The following is a 25,731-nucleotide window of genomic DNA, read 5'->3' on the forward strand; positions in this document are numbered from 1 at the left end:
TTGAGCAAGGCTCACCAGTTTGAGCCCAAGGTCGCTGGCTTGAGCAAGGAGTCACTCTCTCTGCTGTAACCCCCTCCCCTCAAGGCACAAATGAGAAAGCGATCAATGAACAACTAAGGAGCTGCAACGAAGATCTGATGATTCTCCTCTCTCCCTTCCTGTCTGTCTATCCCTATCTGTCCTTCTCTGCCTCTCTTTGTCTGTGACACACACACACACACACACACAAATTCTCAAGGTAAACATTAATAATTAGAAATGTGATAATTGTGCTAAATACAAACTACAAAATTTAGTAATCAGTCAGTATGCTTTAGGTCTGTATGAGATGGCTGCAAGTACCCAGTTTATTCAGTATGTGGAGACTTGTAAGAATAAAATAACAGATTCAACAAGGATAATTAAAACTAAGCTCTTCAGACTGTCTACCAAATCTAATAGTGTTATAAAAGGGTAAGAATTATATCTATAGATTGAACAAGGAGAGTATTAATTTCAGATTGGCTTAGTTATATCTCTCTACATTCTCAACTGACCTTTACCTAAGCTATATTGGCATGGAAGTCCCATGGTTGATTTGCTTAAATGCAAAACTTTGTTCCACTAATAATGTGAAAGAAGAGTCTTTAATTGTTGACTACTTCCTTTAAATCAAAAGACACAAAAATAGAACCTCAAGCTAATATAATTAGAGAATTCCAACTTGTTATTCAAAATGACTTATCAATTGTCATTTATTTTCCTCATTTTAGAAATGTGTCATAATTCTAGTAAGTAAAAATTGGTAACTTTCTTACTCTGGGTTCTGGTAACTACATAATTATTGTTTCAAGAATTACTATACAAATATTGAAGAAAAGGAACTTTTCACTACAGTTTTAAAATAAGAATTTGGAAATGGAAGTATTTTTAAATTGCATATCAAAACTAAAAGCACACTTCAACATATCACATCTAAATATGCTAAATATGCGAAGTGAACATGATACACTGAGAAGAATAAAAGAATTATCACCCTGCAAAATAACCACCTGAAAGTTTTTCCCAGTCTGTCCTATTTTCTTTGAATTTTCATTAGAGAGGGTCCTCTCCTCTTCTGGCCTAGTAGGAAACCCTGGACTACCTGCCTGTCTTTCTGTTAGAGATGGTTATTAAAGACAAAAGAGAACAATATAAAATGATTGTCAAGAGAAAACGATTAATAAAATACTATGTGAATTAAAAAATAAACACACCTCTGTTTTGGGACACTTAAAACTCAACTGACTACTCATAATTTAAAAATCTACACTAAGAAATTATGTCATTAATTTTGTAACAATTACAAAGTCGACGATTTCATTTTTATATCATGGGTTGTGAAATAGGTTTAGAAATTTGCCCTCTCCTTTGCTACATGATCTGTTTGAAAAATCTAGCTTAATTTCTTTCTATAGATCTTACTGAAGTTTAAGGTCATCTCTTCATTATGGTTTATTTGGTAGCTTTCTACAATGTCTTTTCTCTGAAAAGCTGAGGTTTTTCACAGTGTAACTGTAAAAGTTTCAAAATAGAATTATTCTTCCTCTATTCCAATTTTAAATAGAAAAAAAAAACGAACAGTTTTCTTTCCTGCATCCCCACTCCTACAGGCAAATGGTACATATAAAAACTGTCACAAAAAATTAATGGGAGGGAATTGCTGGTCACGTTGTTGAATTTCACATTGGTCTTTGTCTATGTCACTGATTACTCTGAAATTGATTTTACTTCCTTATAAATTAAAAAGCCATTTTGCCTGTCTCATCTCACTGTCTAAAACAATGTTTGGTACATGGTAGGTGCTACATACATATTTCTTAAATATTGAATTAATGAATTCATATCCCAAATAGCTAGAGCATAACTGTCAAGCCCCAGAGGAGGGTTGCTCAGACTTCATTTAGTAAGATATATAAGAGTCCCACTACTGGGTCTTTCTCTGTACAATCTACCAACCCCATCTTGAGTTCTCTGTTGCTGTTCTCCTGTTAGCTGTTCTTATATTTCTTCTCCTTACTCCTCCCATCAAAGGCTTTCTAGTATTTCTAATTTTTTCTTCACCTATAGATCTTTCCAAAACAAACTCATTGCATTTACCATATTTACCCATGTATAAGATGCTCCCATGTATTAGACACACCTTAATTTGGGGACCTGAAATTTGAAGAAAAAAACATGTATTATATAAAATTATTGAACTCAAGTTTTATTAATCATAAAATTCATTCAATTCCTCATCACTGTCAAAACTCCCATCCATTAGCTTGTCCTCATCTGTGTCTGATGACAAATCACTGTCTTTATATATTGCCTCGTCCTCAGTTCCATATGGCATTTGAAATGCCACACTTTCTAAATGACTTGATGATCTCAATCTTGATATTATACCAGGATCTTTTCACCCAGGTACAAACTTCTCCTATAGTTGGTTTCTTCAGTTTTCCTGCTGGTGTCAAATTATCCCCAGAAGACTTCATCCATTGGTTCCGTTTGTCTCTCATAGCAGCTTTGAAGGGTTTGCTAATGCTGACATCAAGTGGTTGGAGCTGGGATGGCAAGCCTCCAGGTAAGATGGCAAATTTTGTTTTTTGCTCTGCAGAAATCTTCTTTGTGTTTTTTGTTATGTGATTCCTGAACATATCAAGCACCAAATGGGCAGGTTTGTGTAAGAGCCCACCTGGTCTCTTTCTCCAAATCTTCTCAAACCAGATCTTCATCCCATCCTGATCCAACCAACCCTCATCATGAACGTGGACAATCACTCCTCGAAGAATGTCTTCTTTTGGCATTGTTTTACGTTTGAACATCAGGATAGGAGGCAGCTTGGTTCCATCAGCACAAGTTAGAACAACCGTATAATGGCTCTTTTCATGTCCACTTGTTTTCACAGTTATAGCTTTCACCCTCTTCTTATCAACAGTTCTGTTATGTGGGACATCAAATTTAAGAGGGACTTCATCCATACTTGCAATGTCTCAACTCAAACTGATGTGTCTTCTGACAATGAATGACGAAATGAAATTCCAGGAACTTCTGCTCAAAGCTGTCAGGCATCTTTTGGGGAAGTCTAATGCGTGTATGCATACTTAGTCCATTCCGTTTCATAAACCTGAAGCACCAATTGTGTTCTCCCTTGAAATCAGCTTCTTTTTCATCAGCAATTCTTCTCGCCTCACGCTGAACCATTTTTGTGGACACAGGAATTCGAATTGCCTTTTGCTCTTCAATCCATATCTCCAATTCCCTCTCTACATCAGGCCACTCTGCTGACTTGCCTCTCACGGCCTTCTTCTGCCCTGGCGTTTTCAGTAGGATTTCTTCTTCCCGTAGCCAGTCTTGGATTGAGTTCTCAGTTGGAGGAGGACCCAACTTATGTTCGGCAGTATGATTTCCATTCACTTTTGCAAACTGAATCACTTTTAACTTGAATTCAGCACTGTATGGAAATCTTTTCTGAGCCATTTCTAGGCAAAACATGGCAAAAGGTAACCTTTAGTAAGATACCAGTAACAAGTGTGAAACAATGAGCGAAAAGACAATAAGCATGAAAAAGCCGGAAATGCAAGTAAAAAAAATCTATAATGAGCAAGTAAAAAAAATCTATAATGAGCGCAAAAACAAGCACGAGAAAGAGGGAAATGCAAGTAAAAAAATCTACAACGACTGTATAAGACACACCCAGTTTTTAGACCCCAAAGTCTTCGGGAAATGGTGCGTCTTATACATGGGGAAATATGGTAGTTACTGTACGTGCAATTACAAGACTCATTTTATTTTTTAATGAAACCTGTCAAAAGCTAATTTCTATGGACTACAAATCACTTCAAGTCAAAAGTTATTATGAAGCACAGATTGTATGTCCAGGTCAAGGTTAGCAATAAGACGCAGTAGTATATATCTCTTTTATAAATGGAATATAAACACCATAGTAACCTGATATCCACTATCATCCATTCATTTAAAAAGCACATGAACATGCTCTCCTTTTAGTTAGGAACTTCATATTTCTTTTCTCCTTGAATTCATATTTATATCTTACTTCCCCTACATAAGTTTATTTCCAACATATTTTAGTGCTTAAGAATATTTTAATTGATCATACTATCACATTTCCCTGCAATAAAAAAGTATATTTTAAAATTCCTGAGAACATATATTCAAAAATTTTCCTTCATATTGTTATCATTGAATTACTAGAACACTGCTCATCAAATAAACGTATTATAAAATATGATCACTTTAAAATAACAAAAATCAGCCTTTGTCGGAAACTCATGTCATAAAGAAATGGATAGGGTCTCCCCCCGCCCCCGTTTCATTCTCATTTTGGTCATGTGTACAGGGTGAATATTATTGTAGAAAGAAATTGGGCTCAAGTTAATTCATTCTTATATTTTGTATTCCTTTATTCCAAATATTTGGGAGTAAAAGGTTTTCTGGTTATACCAATAATCATTCTTTTGAACTATATACTAAACTATGTACCAAGAACCACATAGGGGGATGTCATCAAAAACGATTTTTAACGATGAGCTGACAACTCAAGTTCTTCTGCAACATTTTTGAAAGCCATTGGAAATTACCAATTGCAAAACAATTAATTTCCACTCATTGGGATCATTCACTTTCTACATAAGATTGAGTTCAGATTAAAAGTACTGCTTTCTTTATAGAATGGAAGAGCAAGAATAACCAAAGGGTAAAGGTGTCTGGCTCAGGCACACTCTGAGGCAGGTCAATTTTAGCAAAGAAAACATGCAAGTTGACAGCCTGAGAATTAATACCATTCAACTATTCTATGCGTAATCCCCTGGAAAGTCTTCATGTGCATTCCAAGAGGAAGAGTTGGGGAACATGTGTTGCCCAGTTTGAAGACTGCTTCTTCAAGATAAACACAGATTGAAATTACATAGTAGTTAACCACCCTGTGTGAGTATGTGTGTGTGTGAGAGAGAGAGAGAGAGAGAGAGAGAGAAAGAGAGAGAGAGAGATGAGGTATGGGAGAAAAGAGGGAAGACAGACTGTGTGCGCCCAGATACCAGGTTTTTCATTTATAGTAGTTATTCTTCTAATCTGCTTCTCTGACACTAAAACTATTCCCTCACCCTAAAGCTCTTAACCTGGGCAGTGATATGTGGAGGAAAAGAGAAAAAGAATGCTTTTAAAATAAATAGTGATGAAATAACACTGAAGCTGATTATTAAAATAAAAAGACACTGCTACTTCAACTTAAAAATTTTGACATCTTAAATCCATTCTGCTGACATTGAAGAGCTACACCTACCAAGGATCTACCCAGACAGCACAATACTCAATGAACACAGGACGATCCCTAAGGTGGTATACTTTAATCAAAATAGTATACAATTTGAATCACTAATAAAAAATTTGCTTTATAATTTCCCTCAAAATTTGCATTCTTACTGTTTCCTATAACTGTAAATATTTGTCACAACCCAGAAATACATAGCTCCCATTAAAAAAAAATTTTTTTTAACTATTTTACATAATTAGACAAAAATAAGAATTGAAGCAGCACTAAAAATAACAGAAGCACACTGAGCCCCAGTCAGGGCTGTACCAAGGCCCCCACTTTTTGTTCCAATATTGCTTTGAAATCCTACCTACCCATGAAAAAGGGAACCTAGCCCAAACCAATACAATGAATGTCCTTCAAGAGCCCTGTTGCTGATGAAAAACATCAGAACCTTGGTGGGGGGATGGGTGCAGGTGGGAAAAGGTCATGGAGAAGCTCTTGTAATATTTACTTCAATTTTTTAGTTACAATAACTTGTAAACAGGACACTTTAAAAGAGTGTTGTGTAAAGACTGTACAATTCAGTTCAAAATGACCATTCTGTAACAAGTAAATATTTTTTTTGTATTTTTCTGATGGGGAGGCAGTCAGACAGACTCCTGCCCATGCGCCTGACCAAAATCCACCTGGAATGCCCACCAGGGGGCGATGCTCTGCCCATCTGGGGCGTCGCTCTGTTGCAACCAGAGCCATTCTAGTGCCTGAGGCAGAGACCACAAAGCCATCCTCAGCACCTGGGCCATCTTTTGCTCCAATGGAGCCTCGGCTGCGGGAGGGGAAGAGAGAGACAGAGAGGAAGAAGAGGGGGAGGGGTAGAGAAGCAGATGGGCGCTTCTCCTGTGTGCCCTGGCCAGGAATCGAACCCGGGACTCCTGCACACCAGGCCAATGCTTTACCACTTAGCCAACCGGCCAGGGCGTAAGGTTGTCTTTTTAAAGCAGTAAATTGTTCTCAAAATTTCAGGCTGCAATTGTAGTTACTGTAATAGCAGTTAAATGTCCTAAACTTAGCCTGGGACAATTTTTTGGATGACTTAAATTCACAACTTCCTCTTGGAATGAAATAAATAATCTTGTAAAAATGCCTTAACAATCTTCTAATAAACTTTAAGACTTGCTCTGGGAAGCGTGACCAGGCAGTGGTGCAGAGGACAGAGCGTTGGCTTGGGACACTGAGGATCCAGGTTCAAAACCCTGAGGTTGCCAGCTTGAGCAAGGGCTCACCAGTTTGAGGGGGTGGGGAGGTTGCTGGCTTGAGCACAGGATCCTAGACTTGACCCCATGGACACTGGCTTGAGCAACAGGTTACTGGCTTGGCAGGAGGCGCCTCCCCACCTCAAGGCACCCATCAGAAAATAATGAACTAAGATTTGTTGCTTCTCATCTCTCTCCCTCCCGGGAAACCATTCATCACTTAACCAACTGACTATTATTAGTTAAGAGTCTAGTGAGCCCAAAAGTCTTTTCCTTTTGTTATCAAACTTGATGATGATTATTTTTTTTTTTTCTTTCATTTTTCTGAAGCTGGAAACAGGGAGAGACAGTCAGACAGACTCCCGCATGCGCCCGACCGGGATCCACCCGGCACGCCCACCAGGGGCGACGCTCTGCCCACCAGGGGGCGATGCTCTGCCCATCCTGGGCGTCGCCATGTTGCGACCAGAGCCACTCTAGCGCCTGAGGCAGAGGCCACAGAGCCATCCCCAGCGCCCGGGCCATCCTTGCTCCAATGGAGCCTTGGCTGCGGGAGGGGAAGAGAGAGACAGAGAGGAAAGTGCAGCGGAGGGGTGGAGAAGCAAATGGGCGCTTCTCCTGTGTGCCCTGGCCGGGAATCGAACCCGGGTCCTCCGCACGCTAGGCCGACGCTCTACCGCTGAGCCAACCGGCCAGGGCCATGATGATTATTTAACCATTTTATTTTCTGGTAAACTGTCCCTCCAAGACTGTATATTTCAATTTACCTTTTCCTTTGCAGCAAGATTGTAACAAAACTTTAACATATGCTTATAACTAAACTGTGTGACAAGTGTTCTTTAATAACTTATTTGCTAAAATTAAAGTGGCTAAATATAATGGATAGAAAGTGACTATTTCAAGCTTAATATGAAGAATTCTGGATTATACTTTGTCATAACCTACCAGGGATACCATTCATTACCCACCCCCAATTAAAATGCTTTTAAGACTAAATTGATAGGCTTATTATGCATTCTAGAAGATTTTTAAATAAAATCTGACTTTTTCATAATAGGGAGGTATTTTAAACAAAAATAGACTCGGCCCTGGCCGGTTGGCTCAGCGGTAGAGCATCGGCCTGGCAAGCGGGGGACCCGGGTTCGATTCCAGGCCAGGGCACATAGGAGAAGCGCACATTTGCTTCTCCAACCCCCCCTCCTTCCTCTCTGTCTCTCTCTTCCCCTCCCGCAGCCAAGGCTCCATTGGAGCAAAGATGGCCCGGGCGCTGGGGATGGCTCCTTGGCCTCTGCCCCAGGCGCTAGAGTGGCTCTGGTTGCAACAGAGCGACACCCCAGAGGGGCAGAGCGTCGCCCCCTGGTGGGCGTGCCAGGTGGATCCCGGTAGGGCGCATGCAGGAGTCTATCTGACTGTCTCCCCCGTTTCCAGCTTCTAAAACAAAACAAAAAAAAGAGTAAAAAAATAGACTCATCAGGCCTGACCAGGCAGTGGCGCAGTTGGTAGAGCATCGGACTGGTATGTGGAGGACCCAGGTTTGAGACCCCGAGGTCACGAGCTTGAGTGCAGGCTCATCTGGTTTGAGCAAGGCTCACCAGCTTGAGCACAAAGCTGGCTCGAGAAAGGGATCACTCGGTCTGCTGTAGCCCTCCCCACCCCCAGTCAAGGCACATTGAGAAAGCAATCAATGAACAGCTAAGGAGATGCAACAAAAGAACTGATGTTTCTCATCTCTCTCCCTTCCTGTCTGTCCCTCTCTGTCTGTCACACACACAAAAAAGACTCATCAGAAAAACTTTAAAATACTGAGCTAAATCATTTCCTCCTTTACTCAGAGAAAAGAAAAATAAATTTCCGTTTTTCATCAAGTCTCTATTCTAAATAATGAATGAAAGTTCAAAATTAGAAAACATTTATATACCAATAACTTAGGAACCAAATTATTTTCTAATGATTTTGGATGCCTCAACCGATTTTGTTAACATTCTTCAATATTCTACTCGCTAAAACATACAGCTTGGTGGTTTGCTTTTATTTATTTTTTCGGCTTCCTTGATTGGCTGTTGTTGAACTTCAGGCATTAACAAGGTTTGTCTTTAAATCTGTAAAGCGCATAACCAAGGTAAATGAATAGGTTTGATTCTTATTCACAATATCAAAACCTCTGTTTTCTTCCATGTCACAGCCCAATAAATTGAAGCAAAAGGGACTTTCTAAATGTTTATCTTAATATAAATTGTTAAATATTTTAAACACACCTTGTAACTTTAACATAAGAACATTTTGTTCCTAACAGCTGTGAATTTTCATTTAAATCTAAACCAAATAAAGAGGTTTAACAATAATAAAAATATAAAATAGACCCTCAATCCATCCTCTGATGAGCTGACAATTGGGCTGATGAACTAAAACGCGATGCAAAAACATCTTCCAACAGAACACACTTGAACAATATTTAAATCCTCAGCTGACAAAATACGTACTACGTAAAGGCGTGGCGAGGAGCGTCATTGTTGCCAGTTAATGATCAGGTGCCTACAATTACCGTTTTCTCGTTTATTCCTTTAACCAGAAATAGCCCTAGACCTGAGGGGCCCCATCCGGCTGTGACCCCAAATGTGATAACAAATTCAACTCGTCCTAACTCCACAACTCAGGAATGTCATCCAGGAAAAACCAAGGGTGGTAGTACTTCCAGGGCAGCTGCTACAATCCCCAAATCCTCCAAAGCTTGGTTCTACTATCAATAAATTTCACATTTTTAGAAAGAGCAGAACGCGAAATACTTTGGGTCGCGTTTGTTTTAAATGACCGCCCGAGGGTTCGAATCACTGCCCAGAACTCGGAAGGCCGGGAAAGCTGCCCGCGTGCGCCCCGCCCCCCCACGCGAGGACCGCTGCGAGGACCACGTTCTCCCCAGTCACAGCGAGGCGACAGCGTTGTAAGCTCGTGAGGGCGCTACCAAGCGGAGCAAACACGAAGCACACACACCCGAGGACCCCCAACCACACGCTAAATGAAAAGGGCGCACGCCGTGTAACCCATCAGAATGACCGCGACGGCGACGAATAACGTTCTTACCCCTCTTCCAGCTCCGCCTCCACCACTTCGCGTCGCCGCGGCCCCGCCCCGCCCCGCCCCGCCGCGGAGGCTCACGGGACACGTAGTGCGCCACGCCCACCTCCACCTCCCCCCGCCCTCGCAAGTACCGGCTCAGTCCCAGCCCCCTCGGGCCTAACTTCCGGTTTGCTGGCGCGGCCCCGGCGCTAACCCCGCGAACGGCGGCTGCCCCTTTTCCGGCGCTGTGCTGCTTGTCTCCGGCCCCCCTCGCCACGGTTTCCGCCTCCGCGGTGGGCGACGCGGCCGGCGGCCCGTGCGGGCGCTGCGCCGGCGGGCCTGGGCCCCGCGCGCGCGTTGCTGGGTAGCAGGCCTGCTCCCGGGGGCGGCCGGCCCCTGCAGTCTCAGGGTGCCACTCCTTCCATAACCTCCCGGGCCCGCCGACGCGCGGGGCCGCCGGGTGCTGCGCCGCCGAGGCGGAAGAAATGGGAATCCCTCCGCGGCGCACCCGCAGCGGCTGCCTTCGCTGGGGAAGCGGCGGTGTCTTCGAGGAAACCGGAAGCCCGTGGTGACCCCTGGCGACCCGGTTTGTTTTCGGTCGGTTTCCAAACCCTGGGGGATCGGAACTCGGCGGCCCGGCGTAGCCTGTCCTCGGGGTGAGTGATCGCTTTGGCCGGGTTAGGGGCGCGGGCGGAGCCGGGACCAGCCGCCGCTGCCGCTGCTGTGCGAGGAGACACGTCATTTTCTCCGACCAGCCCGGGCCCCCTCCTTGGCCCAGGGAGCAGCCCACCCTGGGCATCCCTTCCCCCCTTTGGCCCATCGTGGCTCTTCGTTTGACTTCTCCTGATTTTCTTTTCGTACTCTTGGTTTTCCGGGCGCCTTCAGTATTATTTCATTCATTGAGACTGCATTTCTATCTAAAACGAAAGAAGGACGCGTGGCTAGGATGGTACTGCCTGGCATCCGAGCTGGGGACAGAGCCACCTGGACATTATCAGGGGCTAACGCATTCGTCGTTTCTCCAGTGTCTGACCTGAGTATTGTATGGTTTTTGATCTTTTGTTGAGTGACTGCTGTATGCAGGGCAGGCTAAGACCCCCGTCCCTGCCAACAGGGACCTGAAATACTCGAAAGTGAAGGACGATACGAAAACTGACGTATCAATACAAATGAAAACGTAAAGTGCTCGAGGATGTGTTGTTGGAAATACGCTAAGATGATAAAAGACAGTGACGTACGAGGATTGAAATTGACCTTTGCCTCTTAAACATAGAAAACGCTTTCTTTTTTATTTTTGTAATTTTAAATTGGATTGAGCAAGATCTCATGGCATGATTTAAATTCCAGTTCTCTAAACATGCAGTATCTAATTTCCCAACCTGTTGTGATCACTCATTACATCATTTGTAAATCAGGAATTGTGCATCCATCACAGGGTCATTTCAAAACTTTAATCAGGTATTGTTTCTAAAATAGCATGTGGTATACAAATGTAAAGTTTTAATATTAAAGAGTGTCGTGGGAAATGCACTGGATTAAGTCTGAACAGGAACTCAATCTGAGTGCTGATTTTTCTATTTATTTACTTGACACTGGATAAGAGATTAAATCTCCTCTTCATATTCTCTCTCAAAGGATATTAAGGCTTACTGCCCAAGGTACCTAAGCATAATTTCTAAGAGTTTTGTTTGGCTCTGAAGTCAACTGATTTCATTCCTGGCCCCCACACTCTCGAACATTTTCCTGTCTCAGTTGCTCCACCTGTGATAGGAGGAATTTCTTGCCCGCCTCTGAGATCTTAATGTAGATTTAATGAATTGTTAAGAATAACTGAGACAGCCCTGGCCGGTTGGCTCAGCGGTAGAGCGTCGGCCTAGCGTGCGGAGGACCCGGGTTCGATTCCCGGCCAGGGCACACAGGAGAAGCGCCCATTTGCTTCTCCACCCCCCCCTCCTTCCTCTCTGTCTCTCTCTTCCCCTCCCGCAGCCAAGGCTCCATTGGAGCAAAGATGGCCCGGGCGCTGGGGATGGCTCTGTGGCCTCTGCCCCAGGCGCTAGAGTGGCTCTGGTCGCAACATGGCGATGCCCAGGATGGGCAGAGCGTCGCCCCATGGTGGGTGTGCCGGGTGGATCCCGGTCGGGCGCATGCGGGAGTCTGTCTGACTGTCTCTCCCTGTTTCCAGCTTCAGAAAAATGCAAAAAAAAAAAAAAGAATAACTGAGACGGTTTTCCTAAAAGGCAATGTTTATTGCCTGACACATTATAAACAGTTGGTAAATATTAATTACTAAAACGGAAAGTTGTGAGGATTAATAAAATGATGTTATGAAGCTTTTCGTAATCCATAAAGTAACGGAGCCAATGTGGTATTTACATTCTGGATTCTAGTTGTCATATTACTGTTAGAGAATAGTTAACTGCGAATACTAGTAACATTTAGTGTACTTAGGTATTGAGTTGCATTGAGATGTATTACTTGATGAAAGGAAGGAAAAGAAATAGACTCTTCTTCATATCTGTGCTAACGCTGAAAAAGTCTTATGATTCTCTGCCCATACAAACTGATTTCTGGACTGATGCAGTTAGTGAGGTATGTCAGTAAGCGTACTAAAAATGAAGTTTTTCATACTGTACAGGAATATCTGATGCTAAGTACATTTTTGGGGCAATCACTGAGTTATAGAGCATTTGAATGTGCTGAGCTTCACAGGTTGACAATAACTTGAAAAAGGGCGCTGTGATGATCCCATCTTTATAAACTTTTTAGGCCATTTCTGCCTCTAATTATTTCATTAAAAATAGAGAGAGGAATGTTGGTCTGTTTGCTTCCGTAAGACTTAATTCTTGGTCAGTAGTACCTTGACCAACACCATGAAGAGATGTTCTAGTTTTTCAGAGCTAGAAACATGATGGAATATACAGTGTGTCTGTATAGTCATGGTGCACTTTTGACCGGTCACAGGAAAGCAACAAAAGACGATAGAAATGTGAAATCTGCACCAAATAAAAGGAAAACTCCTAGTTTCATACCTATTCAGTGCAGTTCGATTTGGGCTCACGCACAGATTTTTTAGGGCTCCTTAGGTAGCTATCCCGTATAGCTTCTACAGACTCGTCACTGACTGATGGCCTACCAGAACAGGGTTTCTCCACCAAACTGCCGGTTTCCTTCAACTGCTTATCCCACTGAGTCATGTTATTCCTATGTGGTGGCGCTTCGTTATAAACACGCCGATATTCACGTTGCATTTTGGTCACGGATTCGAATTAGCGAGCCACAGAACACACTGAACCTTCCTCTGTACTGTCCACATCTCGACTGGCGTGGCCGTGGGCTGCTCCGCTGTATACATGGTGTTACGTCATCATCTGCGCATGCGCACATGCTGCCACATCATCCTACAGAAACTGGGAGGGTTTTCCTTTTATTTGGTGCAGATTTCACATTTCTATCGTCTTTGGTTGCTTTCTTGTGACTGGTCAAAAGTGCACCATGACTTTACAGACACACTGTATAAGTAAGATAACAGTTCAAGAGGTAATGTAGAATAGAAAAATGATAGTAACAAAGAGGCCTGATTTAAACCCTACCCTTGTCACATACTGCCAGTGTCACCATAGGCAAATTACCTCACCTCTTTGAGCCTCAGTGTTCTTATCTGTGGTAGTGATAATATGACTTTCTGGCCACGTTCAGTTTAGATTGGAGGTACTGTGTATGCTATGTACCTTCTACTCAGTTCCTGGCAAAATGTGAATTCTCCTATCTCTTGAGGTTGCCATTCCACATTCAGATTAAATTTTTTCCCTCACAATTTAGGAAGATGGCATCTTAGTGGTGTATATCAACTCGGTCATTTTATTGGTAAAAAATTTAAATCTGGGGAGGTAAACTTACAATCAGGTAGTAGACTGTATAGTAGAGTCTGGATTTCTGAATCTCGGACCAGGGGTCTTTCTCCCACTGAGCTGCCTTGTCCAGATTATTTTGGGGAAAAATCAGAATCCATGTTATGTTGCTTCTTAGAATGTTAATAATATTGAGAACATACATTTGGAAGACAGCTTATCTGGGTTCACATCCCAGCTTTGCCACTAATTACTTATGTAAGTAATTTTTCTAAGACTTTATTTATAAGTTTGAATAATACTACTAAGTAGAAAAATGCATATGAAAGCGCTGGTGCCTGGCACATGGTAAGTGAACACTAAATGGTAGATGTTATAATGATGAAATAGGAGAAGATAGTCATATTTACAGTGGACCCTCATCTATCGCGGGAGTTGGGTTCCAGAACCCCCTGCGATAGGCGAATATCTGCGAAGTAGCCACCTTATATTTTATTATTTATATATATTTTAAGGTTTTATAAACCCTCCCCATACTCTTATTAACCTTTCTCACACTTATTTTGCTTATTTTACCGCAAAAATAATTAAAATAATATATAAAAATACCTATGTAAAGCAAAATCCCGCGATACAACAAAAAATCCACGGTACAAAATTAGATACACAATTTAAAAATCCATGATACAGTGAGACCGTGAAAAGTGAACCGCAATATGGCAAGGGACGACTGTATTCCTAGGGAAAAAAGACCACTCTGGTGTCAGAAGATACTTCTGTGTTTTCTAGTGTCTCACACCCTAGCATATTAGCATATCTGAGTGAGAGTCCTCTCAGTGTTGACTGTAATAAAGACTGAAATTTAAGATTTTCTAATGTTTGAGCCCATTTTTTCCTTTTATGTCTTTCCCTTAGCCTCAGAAACTACTGGTCTCTTTTCTATCTGCCTGATCTGGCAAATTATGCCCTTCTTTCTCTACTATTATTCCAGTATTGTGATTTATAAGAAATATATATTTGGTCATTCAGGTAACCATCATATTTCTCACATATATTTGGTCTTCATAGCTCCCAGAACTCTTGGAGTTTCCTGAGGGATAAGAGCTATGAAAGCATCTTTTGTTAAACTACAGGGGTGGGCAAAAGTAGGTCTAAAGTTGTAAGACAAATAATACAATAATTAATAAACAAATAATACAAGAATACACTTTCACAGACTCATAGCTGTGAGCCTACTTTTGCCGTCCCTCCCCCCCCCCACCCCCCCATTTGGTCTCATCACCAATTCTGGAAATCACTTCGAACCCATAAAGGTGAAATGGGTGTCTTGTTATTTATAACACGTTCCTTTCAACCAGAACTAGGTTTATGTTAATGAATGACTTTTGGACAGCACCTAAGGATGGCTGCCTGCCAGGAGAACCAGCATCTGATGAGAGGGTTGGAACTTCCAGTCTCGCAGACCTTGCAGTAGCGGAGAGGGGCTGGAGGTTGAATCAGTTGCCAATGATGTAATCAGTTATGCCTATTAAGTAATGAAGCCTCTATAAAAACGCTTATAGAGTCTATAAGGGTTTGAGAGTTCCCAGGATGGTTAACCAGAACACTTCCATGTGCCACTGTGCTGGCCCCAAACTCCAGGAGGACATAAGCTTCTTTTTTTGGATCTCACCTTGTGTCTCTTCATTTAGCTATTGATTCCTATCCTTTAATTTTTAGGACAGATAAGCAATTTTCCTGCTGTCTTCCAGTGCATTCCACATCATATTTATATGATAGTATATAGAGTAATCGTATAAAACTTAAAAAAGTTTTTATGCAAATAATGCTTCCTTTTATTTAGAGAGAGAGCACTATATGCAACCTTATGGTGATTTATAAATAAAATAGCAACAGATATAAATACACAAACCAGAAAATGACCAATTATCCTAATGACCATGTAAAGCACATGACAGTTAATATCCGTGTACCTTCTTCTGTCCAAGGCCCTTGCCTGCCATGAGGTTACTAGGTTTTTAGTTCTTGATGAACTTCAGCATATAAAAGATTCATTGGGAGAGAAAATACTCATAGGTTCAGAAGCCCAAGTGCTTGTGCTGCTTACTAGTTATCTGGTTTGGGTTAAGCATCATAGCCTTTTCAGGTCATTTTCTTTTCTGTGAAATGGATTAGTAAGATTTTCTACCTCATAGGGTTGTCATGAAAATTAAATGGGATAATATATGTAAAACACTTAGCACAACACTAAGTAATTCATTTGGTTTTAAATATATTTTACAAATGTTGTGTAAGTATTCTTCACCTTTTTTTGAATCATGTCCAGATCTGTCTTGAATTCCACAGAAGAAGAACCAGTCTGTCGTTATCCCCTGTCATAAAGAGTCATCACAGTTTGTCTCCATTCCATTTTTCTGATTTTTTTCTCCTCATCCTTTCTCCCCACACTATTTCAGGCCTTTGAACTTGTTCCCGGGTTAAGTACATACAGTATGTAAGTATAATGAAAGTGACCAACCTCTTTACCTAAGACTACAGGGTTTTTTAAGAGTTTTTTGATCCGGCCCTGAATGGTTGGCTCAGTGGTAGAGTGCTGGCCTGGCGTGTAGATGTGTCCTGGGTTCCATTCCTGGTGAGGGCACACAGGAGAGGTGATCATCTGCTTCTCCCTCCCTACCTGTCTCTCTCTCCCTCCCCCCTCTCCCTTTTCCCTCTCTCTCTCTCTCTCTCTCTCTTCCCTCCTCTCCCCACCTCTTTTCCTTTTCTATAGCCATGGCTCCATTGGTACGAGCTCTTAAGCCCCAGGCGCTGACAATGGCTCAGTGGAGCTTCTGGCTCAGGTGCTAAAAGTAGCTCAGTTGCGAACATAGCCCTGGATGGGCAGAGCATCAACCCCAGACGGGGGTTGCTGAGTGGATCCCGGTTGGGATGCATGTGGGAGTTTCTATTTCCCCTCCTCTCACTTAGAAAAGAAGGGGGGGGAGTTACCAGTACTTGTTCTTTTCTGGAACCTTCTTTAAAAACCACTCTTCCTCTCCATCTCTCACTCATAGCATTTTGAATTGTTTCTTTCAAGCGTACGTACTGGGGCATCACTGACTGTGTAGAGCAGTTTATGCTTATTTCTTGTTTCTCAGCAGTCTTTAGGAAAGAGGAAATTATTCCAGTTGAATAAACCCTGCCCATTTGGTTGGATATTGATATTATAAATCAGATGTCTAAGATGGGCACAGTTTTACCTCTCCTTGAACTAGACTGCATCTTACACTTAACTAGCTGTCTACTCTTATTTTACTTGTTCTGCTTTTAAGATATTGTGTGTATGAAACAGTCTTATATGGAGATACATATACATGCTTGCAGTTTGCAAACTGGGCATGACCCATACTTTCCTTTTGGAAAGGAAATGAGAGAATGTCAGCCAGCAGCAACATGATTGGAATAATGTTTGCTGTTATTTTAGAATAAAGTTGACTCTAGAGAGGAAAACTTAAGCCCCTTTATAGGAAGAAAACTTGGACTCTTTTTCCATCATTAGGAGAAAGTGCAGCTTGCACCAGAGCAGCAGCAGTTAATTATGGTTATGAAGATTGCCACTTTGGGGGGATAGTATAGGTAGGCTAGTCCTTTCTAGTTTGTGGACTTCGTTGATAAACTGGGAAAGATTCTAGCTGAAGAGGAGGAGTTGGCGAAGGCTGACTGAACGGCACATCTCGCCTCCCAGACTTGCAGCAGACACATCGACTATCGCCCACCTTTCCCATAATCCATTTAAGAAAAAACTTGCTAGATACTTCAAACTCTTGACTTTAGTTGAAAGCAATTAGAAGTTTTAAGTTATAAAATCAGAAAACTAAAATATACAGTGATAGAAGACCATACTGCTCCCTCCCAAAAAAACCCACATAAATAAAATTTCCTGAGTATGTATTTCTGTTGTCTTAAAGCAAAACAAACTTTACAGGCTCTGATTGAGTGATACAGGAAAGGAGATCTGAAGTTTGGGAGAAAAGCAGGCATAGTGAAACAGATTCTGCACCTGTGTTTACATCTCAACTCTCTGTTTACTATGTTACTATGGAAAATTACTTAAATACTTCTACATCAGTTTCCTCATTTATTTATTTTAGTATTTATTTTGTGTGTATGACACAGAGAGAGAGAGAAAGAGAGGGACAGATAAGGACAGACAGGAAGGGAGAGAGATGAGAAGCATCAGTTCTTCGTTGCGGCACCTTAGTTGTTCATTGATTGCTTCTCATGTGCCTTGACTGGGGGGCTACAACAGAGCGAGTGACCCCTTGCTCAAGCCAGTGACCTTGGGCTTCAAGCCAGTGACCATGGGGGTCATGTCTGTAATCCCACACTCAAGCCAGTGACCCCGCACTCAAGCTGGTGAGGTCTTCCTCAAGCTGGATGAGCCCGCGCTCAAGCTGGCAACCTCAGAGTTTTGAACCTGGGTCCTCTGCATCCCAGTCCAGTGCTGTATCCACTGTGCCACCGCCTAGTCAGGCCAGTTTCCTCATTATAATACTTTTAGAACAGTAACTGACACTAGTAAGCAAATGTTATTTCAAGCAAGGGATGGCAAATAAAAACATTTTTCAAAATTCATAAACTTCCATTGATAGTCTTCATTTAGAATGCTGTTTGGTGTTCAGTTGTAAGGGATTGTTTAGGTTCTCTTATGGCCTGTAGTCCCTCTCTCCCTGCCTTGTCCGTGAGGTCTTCAAAAGTTGCAGCCACTGTTTCCCTTCCATAGCACTTTTTAGGAACATAACTCAGATGGGGAAGTAATGCTGAACCTAACAACAAAGGTAGATGCATAGACCAAGTATATTGTTCTCTAATGAAGTAACTGGCTTCTTTAAGGTATTAAGCTTAGAATTTGATTTGAATCCTACTCTATCCACTCTTCATTCAATAATCAATATTTATTGAGCATCTTCCACACAGTGATGAGGTGGTGACATAATGATGAGCAAAAAACAGATACAACCTCTGCCTTCCCAGAGTTAACGTTCTATTTTTTAAGCCAGAGTAGCAGTAGCAAGGCAGGGGACACACAGGAAAGGGAGAGAGATGAGAAGTATCAGCTTCTTGTTGTGGCACTTTATTTGTATATTGACTGCTTTCTCATATGTGCCTTGACTAGGGGGCTACATCTGAGTCAGTGACTTCTTGCTCAAGCCAGTGACCTTGGGCTCAAGCTGGTGAGTCTCCTGTGCTCAAGCCAGCGACCTCAGGGTTTCAAACCTGGGTCCTCAGCATCCCTCCCAGGTCAATGCTCTAGCCCCAGGGGTTGGGAACCTATGGCTCACAAGCCAGATGTGGCTCTTTTGATGGCTGCATCTGGCTCGCAGACAAATCTTGAATAAAAAATAATATTAAAAATATAAAACATTCTCATGTATTACAATCCATTCATTTCCTACCGCTCATGTTCATGGTTGCGGGTGGCTGGAGCCAATCACAGCTGTCCTCCAAGACAGCACCAAATTTTTATTGGATAATGCCTAACGTACATGGGTCATTGTATGGCTCTCATGGAATTACATTTTAAAGTATGTGGCATTCATGGCTCTCTCAGCCAAAAAGGTTCCTGACCCTTGCTCTAGAGGACCAACACAAAAGTTGAAAAACACTGAAGTAGATGATGCCTACTTCATAGAATTGTGTGGGTGAAGTTAAATAATAAAAGAATGTAATACAAGGTACTGAGACATAGTGGATACTCTAACATTAATTCCTTTGTCTTCTATTGTGAATGTATAACAAATATCAGTTACTGGTGTGGAAAGAATATAGTGGAGTATACATTAAAACATCTCTAATAATATGTTGTAGTGAATTATACTTAAACAGTTTTTGAAAATTTATAATTTGGAAAACTATAAAAATTCCTGTTATCTAAGAGTGGACAGGTTGATGAAGAAATATATGGGTATAAAGAGTCAAAAAAATTTTTATTCTATGAAAAATGGTTTTTCACAACTTTTTATAAAACTTACTAATAGATTATGGTTTTATATGCTTTATAGATATCAACTTATTTAATATTCTTGAAAACTCTATGACGTAGTTGCTATTATTTCTTATACTTTATAAATAAGGAAACTGAAGCAGAGTGGTTAAGCAACTTGCCCCAAGTTCTACAGACACAAAGTAATTAATACAGCTTGGATTCAAACCCTGGCAGTCTGGTTTGAGTCCTTGCTTTTCACTCTATATTATACTGCCTCTAAAAGAAATAGGAATTTTAAACATTGCCTCAATATTCTTATTCTAAATATTTTTTTTCTGGTCCTTTATTCAGTGAGACATTTATATTTTATATTTTTACTCTTTACCTAGCGGTCATGGATACACTGGTAGAAGATGACATCTGCATTCTGAATCATGAGAAAGCCCATAGGAGAGATGCAGGGACTCCAGTATCTTTATATTCAGGAGATGAGTCTGTTGCTTCACATTTTGCCCTTGTCACTGCATATGAAGACATCAAAAAACGACTCAAGGATTCAGAGAAAGAGAACTCTTTCCTAAAGAAAAGAGTAAGATTTTTGGAAGAAAAGGTAATTATTACCTTCATTATGTTTTATGGCTTAAAGAATAATTCAGAATATTTAAATCCTAAAATATTTTTCTGTGCTATCTTCCATGGGTGTACTAAATTTCCGAGGATAACTCAGCTGATCTCAAAACCCGAGGCATTGTCCTTCTCACCCTGTGTTTTACATATCTGGGGAAGTGTGTGTAGAGTAGGGTTTAGCAACGTAGAGGGGATATATGCCAGATATTTTTCTTACCTATTTTTTCAGTTTGCCTTCATAACTGTTTGTGTTTTAGTCAGTATTTTAAAAGCTCTGCAACAATTATAGCCGATAAAGGAAATTAAGTGTCAAAAGAGGAAGCTCCTGGAACACTGTTCTCATCTGTTTAATGATGTCTTCTACTTTTTAAACACCCATAACAATAATGCTTTTTAACTAATAAATTTCTTCTATTTACCTTTTTTATGAAGAAACCTGACATTCTTAAATGTACAATACACAAGCAAGGTAGTCGATTCGGTTATAAATTATCAGGTTTACTTGGCTTTGTGTACTGAGAAATCCTCATTTAATTTAGAGTTTTAAGGTTTTAACTTAGTTTGTTTCTTCAAATCAGTATATTCATGTTTTACAAACAGCAGCTTCAACAAAGGCAGAAGGAAATGGATTCCTTAGCAGCCAAGGAAATGAATCATCTTTTGGTGAAAACTTGAGGATAGAGCTTGGTAGAGTCTAATTCATTTGAGGAATTAAGCAAAGGGTAATCAACTGTAAAAATAATCAGAGGGTTTTTTATTCATATGAATTTATTGTAATAGAATTAAATGAATTTGTGATTACTGGGATAGTGAGAAAAAGTAATGTTTTGGAGCTCAGAGCTATGTGTAGTTCAGAAGAATATTGTGATTTGGCATAGTTAACATTGGAAATCTTTCTGTACGTTTTGACTAACCTATTAATTCCTGTTCTGGAATAATACAGGATCTAATGAACTAACCCAGCTATTCCTTAAAAAGTCAAGTAAACCTTAACTTTATGCTTTTTGTGAATGGAAATTAAATACTACTGGCTGGAAAACACCTAAAAAATATAAAAGAACTATGTACTGTGCATTAGTATGATAAATTAATATTTATAAAACAGATACTTCAAAGTATAAAATAATAAGTAAAATAATAAAATGAAATACTTGAAAAAATATTGTGTACTTTTGCTTTTTTAATCAGTTAAGCTAATTGTGTGGAAGTAAAATGTTCAGTTAATTATAGTCCATCCACACTTTATCCCTTTATTACAATGATTAAAAAACAAGAAGTAAAGCCATCAGAAGACTAATTTATGTAGAATACCCTCTGAAGCTTTCTCTTCTAATTTTACACCATTAGCTTCTAGGAGCTCGATTAGATGAAGAAACAAGTGCTGTGGGACGAGAACAAGTAAATAAGGCCTATCATGCATATCGCGAGGTTTGCATTGATAGAGATAACTTAAAGAGCAAACTGGATAAAATGGTAAGTTGTTTTATAAGGAATATCTATATATTGCAAATGAGTTGTTAAAAGTTATCAATAAGGGAAATACATTTATTAAATAAAAATTTGAAAGTATACATACTTGATAAAGTTTTAAGAGTAATATTTGCAACTTATTTCTATACAAAATACTTAGTATATCACGATGTTTAGGACTTAGATACATCTACCATTACAGACTTATTTTGAAAAATAATGACGTGGTAGAATTTGTCAATGTTTAGGAGAAATAAAAGCCAATGAATACCACGTCCTAATTTAGAAAAAGGAAAAAAGAGATTAGTGAAAAACTGAGTTTATTTTCACACCTTGCTTTTAAAAGGCTAAAATCAGTTTTTCAACATCTACCTGAAAAATTTATAATTCCAACCTGTAGATTTTATTGAATGTAATTTGGCGTTTTCCCTCCTTAACTAGAACAAAGACAACTCTGAATCTTTGAAAGTGTTGAACGAACAGCTGCAGTCTAAGGAAGTGGAGCTGCTGCAGCTGCGGACAGAGGTGGAGACTCAGCAGGGTAGGCCGCTCCAGACTGGGGTTACCAGTTACTGGGTCTTGTATCCGGGACCAGTTTCTGTATCTGTCTGCTGGCTTTGACTTATTTTAATTTTTAGGCTTATATTAATTTCTCTGTTCTGCTTTCACAAGTTATCAACCTCTTTTAACTTTTCCTTAGATACACATTGCACTTTTCCTAGGGGAAAAAAATCATTTTTATTCAGGGCTAGTTTATGATGAAGCAGAGGAAGAAAGGAGTAGAACCCCATCCTCAAAACCTCTTGCCTGCTGATATGTCCTGCCTTTTCCTTCCCACTGGGCTTGTCCCCACTGTTAGACACATTGTCATGGAGTAGTTGTGATTACTTTTTTTTTTAATTTAATTTCTTTTTTTTTTTTTTTTTTAGTATTTTTCTGAAGCTGGAAACGGGGAGAGACAGTCAGACAGACTCCCGCATGCGCCCGACCGGGATCCACCCGGCACGCCCACCAGGGGGCGATGCTCTGCCCCTCCGGGGCGTTGCTCTGTTGTGACAAGAGCCACTCCAGCGCCTGGGGCAGAGGCCAAGGAGCCATCCCCAGCGCCTGGGCCATCTTTGCTCCAGTGGAGCCTCAGTTGTGGGAGGGGAAGAGAGAGACAGAGAGGAAGGAGAGAGGGAGGGATGGAGAAGCAGATGGGTGCTTCTCCTGTGTGCCCTGGCCGGGAATCGAACCCGGGACCCCCACATGCCAGGCCGACGCTCTACCACTGAGCCATTAAATTTAATTTCTGAAAGTTATTAAAATGTGCAGATGAGTGATGAGTTGCTGGGGTGAAAAGTTAGGCTGTGGGATATGAGTATTTGCCTATTTGCATCAACATTCTGATGAAACAAGCCAGAAGGTAGGCTCTGAGAGGCCTTTTAGGAGGAGATTAAGATGAGATCTCTTATGGTAGCTGATTGGGGCTTTTTCTAGGTGGACTAAGGAACTAAGTCAGGGTAAGTCAGTCTCCAGTTATATTGAGGGTCTTCAGTGGAAAGTTTATGAATAAAATTGTTTTGACACGATGTTGCAAGCTTAAGTGTCAAACTTGACACTGAAAGGACTAGATGGGGGAATGAGCTGAGTGAGCCTGAGTTGACTCACTTGATTTTATTAATGTCTAACCTTAAATTGTATAAATATTTATGATTTTAGCATATGTTTGATTAGTGTTATATATTTTGAAGTTGTAGTCTGAGAAATTTGTGCTTTAACCGAACCAGAAAATTAGGGATAGGGTGAATAATACATTCTAAAACAAGATTGCTAGATATCTTATATCTTATTCTAATTACTAGAGATTTTTGAAAGTACTATTTTTTTTTAAAAAAACTTAATAATTTTGCTTAATTTATATTAGCCTTTTTTTTTTCAAGTGAGAGAAGGGGAGATAATGAGACAGATTCCCACGTGTGCCCCGACCAGGATCCACGGTCTAGGACCAATGCTCAAATCAACCAAGTCATTTTTAGCACCTAAAGCTGACATTTGGACCAGCTGAGCTGTCCTCAGCATCCACGGCTGACCCTCGAACCAGTCGAGCCACTTGCTCTGGGAGGGGAAGAGGGATAGAAGGGGGAGAGGGAGGAGAGAGAAGCACTGGTCATTCCTGCTGAGTGCCCTGACCAGGATTCGAACCCAGGATGTCCATATGCCGGCTGATGCTCTATCCACTAAGCCAACTGTCCAGGGCCTAGTATTTCTATTATCTGCATTTTACTAGCATAACCTTTTTAAAATATCAATAATGTATAGCAGGCGGAAATAAAAATTTTAATACCTATCTTTTTTCTAGTGATAAGGAATTTAAATCCACCTACATCAAACTGGGAGGTAGAAAAGTTGAGCTGTGATCTGAAGATCCATGGTTTGGAACAAGAACTAGAACTGATGAGGAAAGAATGTAACAGTCTCAAAACAGAACTACAAAAAGCCAAGCAAACGGTACTGCAGAATTATTAGATTAAGAAATTCAGAATTCTGTGTGCATTGTATGATTAGTTATAAATTCAGAGTTAACAAATTGTAACTACTTACCTTTATCCTCCCTGTTTATGCTAAAATCTGATATACTGTATGTATACTGTTATCATAACCCCATTATTTTATAATTTTGTTGTATAAAAACTTTCATAAAGTTCATTAATTTATTAAAGCTTTTTTTTCAAACTCCCTTTTCTTAAATTTCCTCAAGTCATTTTTTTCTAAGATTTAAAGAGAACCCAGTTTTAAGTTTCCCATTTTATTTTCCTTAATAATTTGATTGATTTAGACACCACGATGGACAAACTTGATTTGTAGAATTCTTAAAAGAGCCTTTACAGAGTTCACTAATTTTCAGAAGTCTAATAGGTTTGGGGCACGTTTAATTTTCAGCAAATAGCTGAGAATTCAAGAATTGGGGAAAGCGGGGGCCAAACCGAAACCTGCTGCTGAACTGCTTAGGTGTGGTCAGCTAAAGTCATCTACTAACCCGCTGCTGAGCTGCTTAGGTGTGGTCAGCTAAAGTCATCTACTAACCCGCTGCTGAGCTGCTTAGGTGTGGTCAGCTAAAGTCATCTACTAACCCGCTGCTGAGCTGCTTAGGTGTGGTCAGCTAAAGTCATCTACTAACCCGCTGCTGAGCTGCTTAGGTGTGGTCAGCTAAAGTCATCTACTAACCCGCTGCTGAGCTGCTTAGGTGTGGTCAGCTAAAGTCATCTACTAACCCGCTGCTGAGCTGCTTAGGTGTGGTCAGCTAAAGTCATCTACTAAAACACGGGTTGCGTGCTGCCCTCGCCGGGTCTGTTTACTGATACTTGACCTCGGCTCTAGTGAGCTTGGGTACGTGTTTTCAGATGTCATGACAGATAGTAAGTACCAAGGATAAAAAGAAGAAATGATAGAGAGGTGAGGAGTATGAGAACAATGACAAATGCAAAGTCTAAAATCATTATTACAAGAAATTTAAAAGCTTAGTAGTCTGGAATCAGATAGCCATTCTGTACATTATATACAATCAGGTATTTCAAACTAAGGTAGCCAGTTAGGTAATTATTTTTCAGCTCAACCATTTTGCCCATCAGTACATTCCAGCACTATTGACGAGTTGTGTCACCTACCCCAGATTCCTCTGGGATGACACCGAAAGAGGAAGTACTTCCAACACTGCTGCCAGCCAGCCAGGACTGTGCTGAATCCACCTGTCCTGACGTGGAGCTGACAGTGCTGATTTCTAGGACGCAGTCTCTATGGACGGTCACCACTGGTTAGTGAGCCAGGCAGTGAGAGTAATGCAGTATCCTGCCTTGGCCTTGACCAAACGACTTCCTCTGAAATGGAAAAATCCCAGCCCTAATAAAGACGAAACACTACAAAAATTACAGTCAACTCCTGTTTGAGCCATAATGGTTTTTTCCTATTGTGTTTTTTTCCTGTTTGACATCGCAGGTTGACTTTCTCAGCTCTGAACCTGTGACTATGTACAATTCCTTCAAAGGCTTTCAGCAGCCTTTTCCACAAGCTAGCTGCTAGCAGTCCCAAGCTTCTCTTTAAAAAATGTGCTTGCAAGTAAAGATCTGCACCTTGAAGCTCTGAAATGTAATTGTCAATATATACATTCTACTTGAAATAATTTGATAGCTTTTATATATAATGGGTGTTTCCTTATGGACTAGGAAGCAATACCATGGAATCATAAAATTTTGGCTC

The 25,731-nt window shown here is 40.7% G+C and overlaps 2 protein-coding genes across 4 annotated transcripts in view; one reads left to right on the plus strand and one right to left on the minus strand.

Annotated features, from left to right (window-relative positions):
* The window catches only part of ZCWPW2 (zinc finger CW-type and PWWP domain containing 2), a 107,005-nt gene extending 96,898 nt beyond the window's left edge, over positions 1–10,107 (minus strand). The window contains exon 1 of one of the 3 annotated variants that reach the window (XM_066351344.1): positions 9,800–10,107. The gene's annotated coding sequence lies outside the window, so the exon portion shown is untranslated. Of the gene's footprint in view, positions 1–9,609; positions 9,652–9,737 lie in introns of those variants that run through there. The other 2 variants (XM_066351343.1, XM_066351341.1) reach the window with 2 other exon arrangements.
* The window catches only part of AZI2 (5-azacytidine induced 2), a 28,799-nt gene continuing 13,173 nt past the window's right edge, over positions 10,106–25,731 (plus strand). Inside the window, exons 1-5 of the mRNA XM_066351340.1 lie at positions 10,106–10,241; positions 19,788–20,008; positions 21,373–21,498; positions 21,937–22,036; positions 23,837–23,985. Coding sequence (XP_066207437.1) covers positions 19,793–20,008; positions 21,373–21,498; positions 21,937–22,036; positions 23,837–23,985 — 591 coding nt within the window. The 5' untranslated portion in view covers positions 10,106–10,241; positions 19,788–19,792. The remainder of the gene's footprint in view (positions 10,242–19,787; positions 20,009–21,372; positions 21,499–21,936; positions 22,037–23,836; positions 23,986–25,731) is intronic.

The sequence above is a fragment of the Saccopteryx leptura genome, chromosome 10, assembly GCF_036850995.1.
Source record: "Saccopteryx leptura isolate mSacLep1 chromosome 10, mSacLep1_pri_phased_curated, whole genome shotgun sequence".
Lineage (NCBI taxonomy): Eukaryota > Metazoa > Chordata > Mammalia > Chiroptera > Emballonuridae > Saccopteryx > Saccopteryx leptura.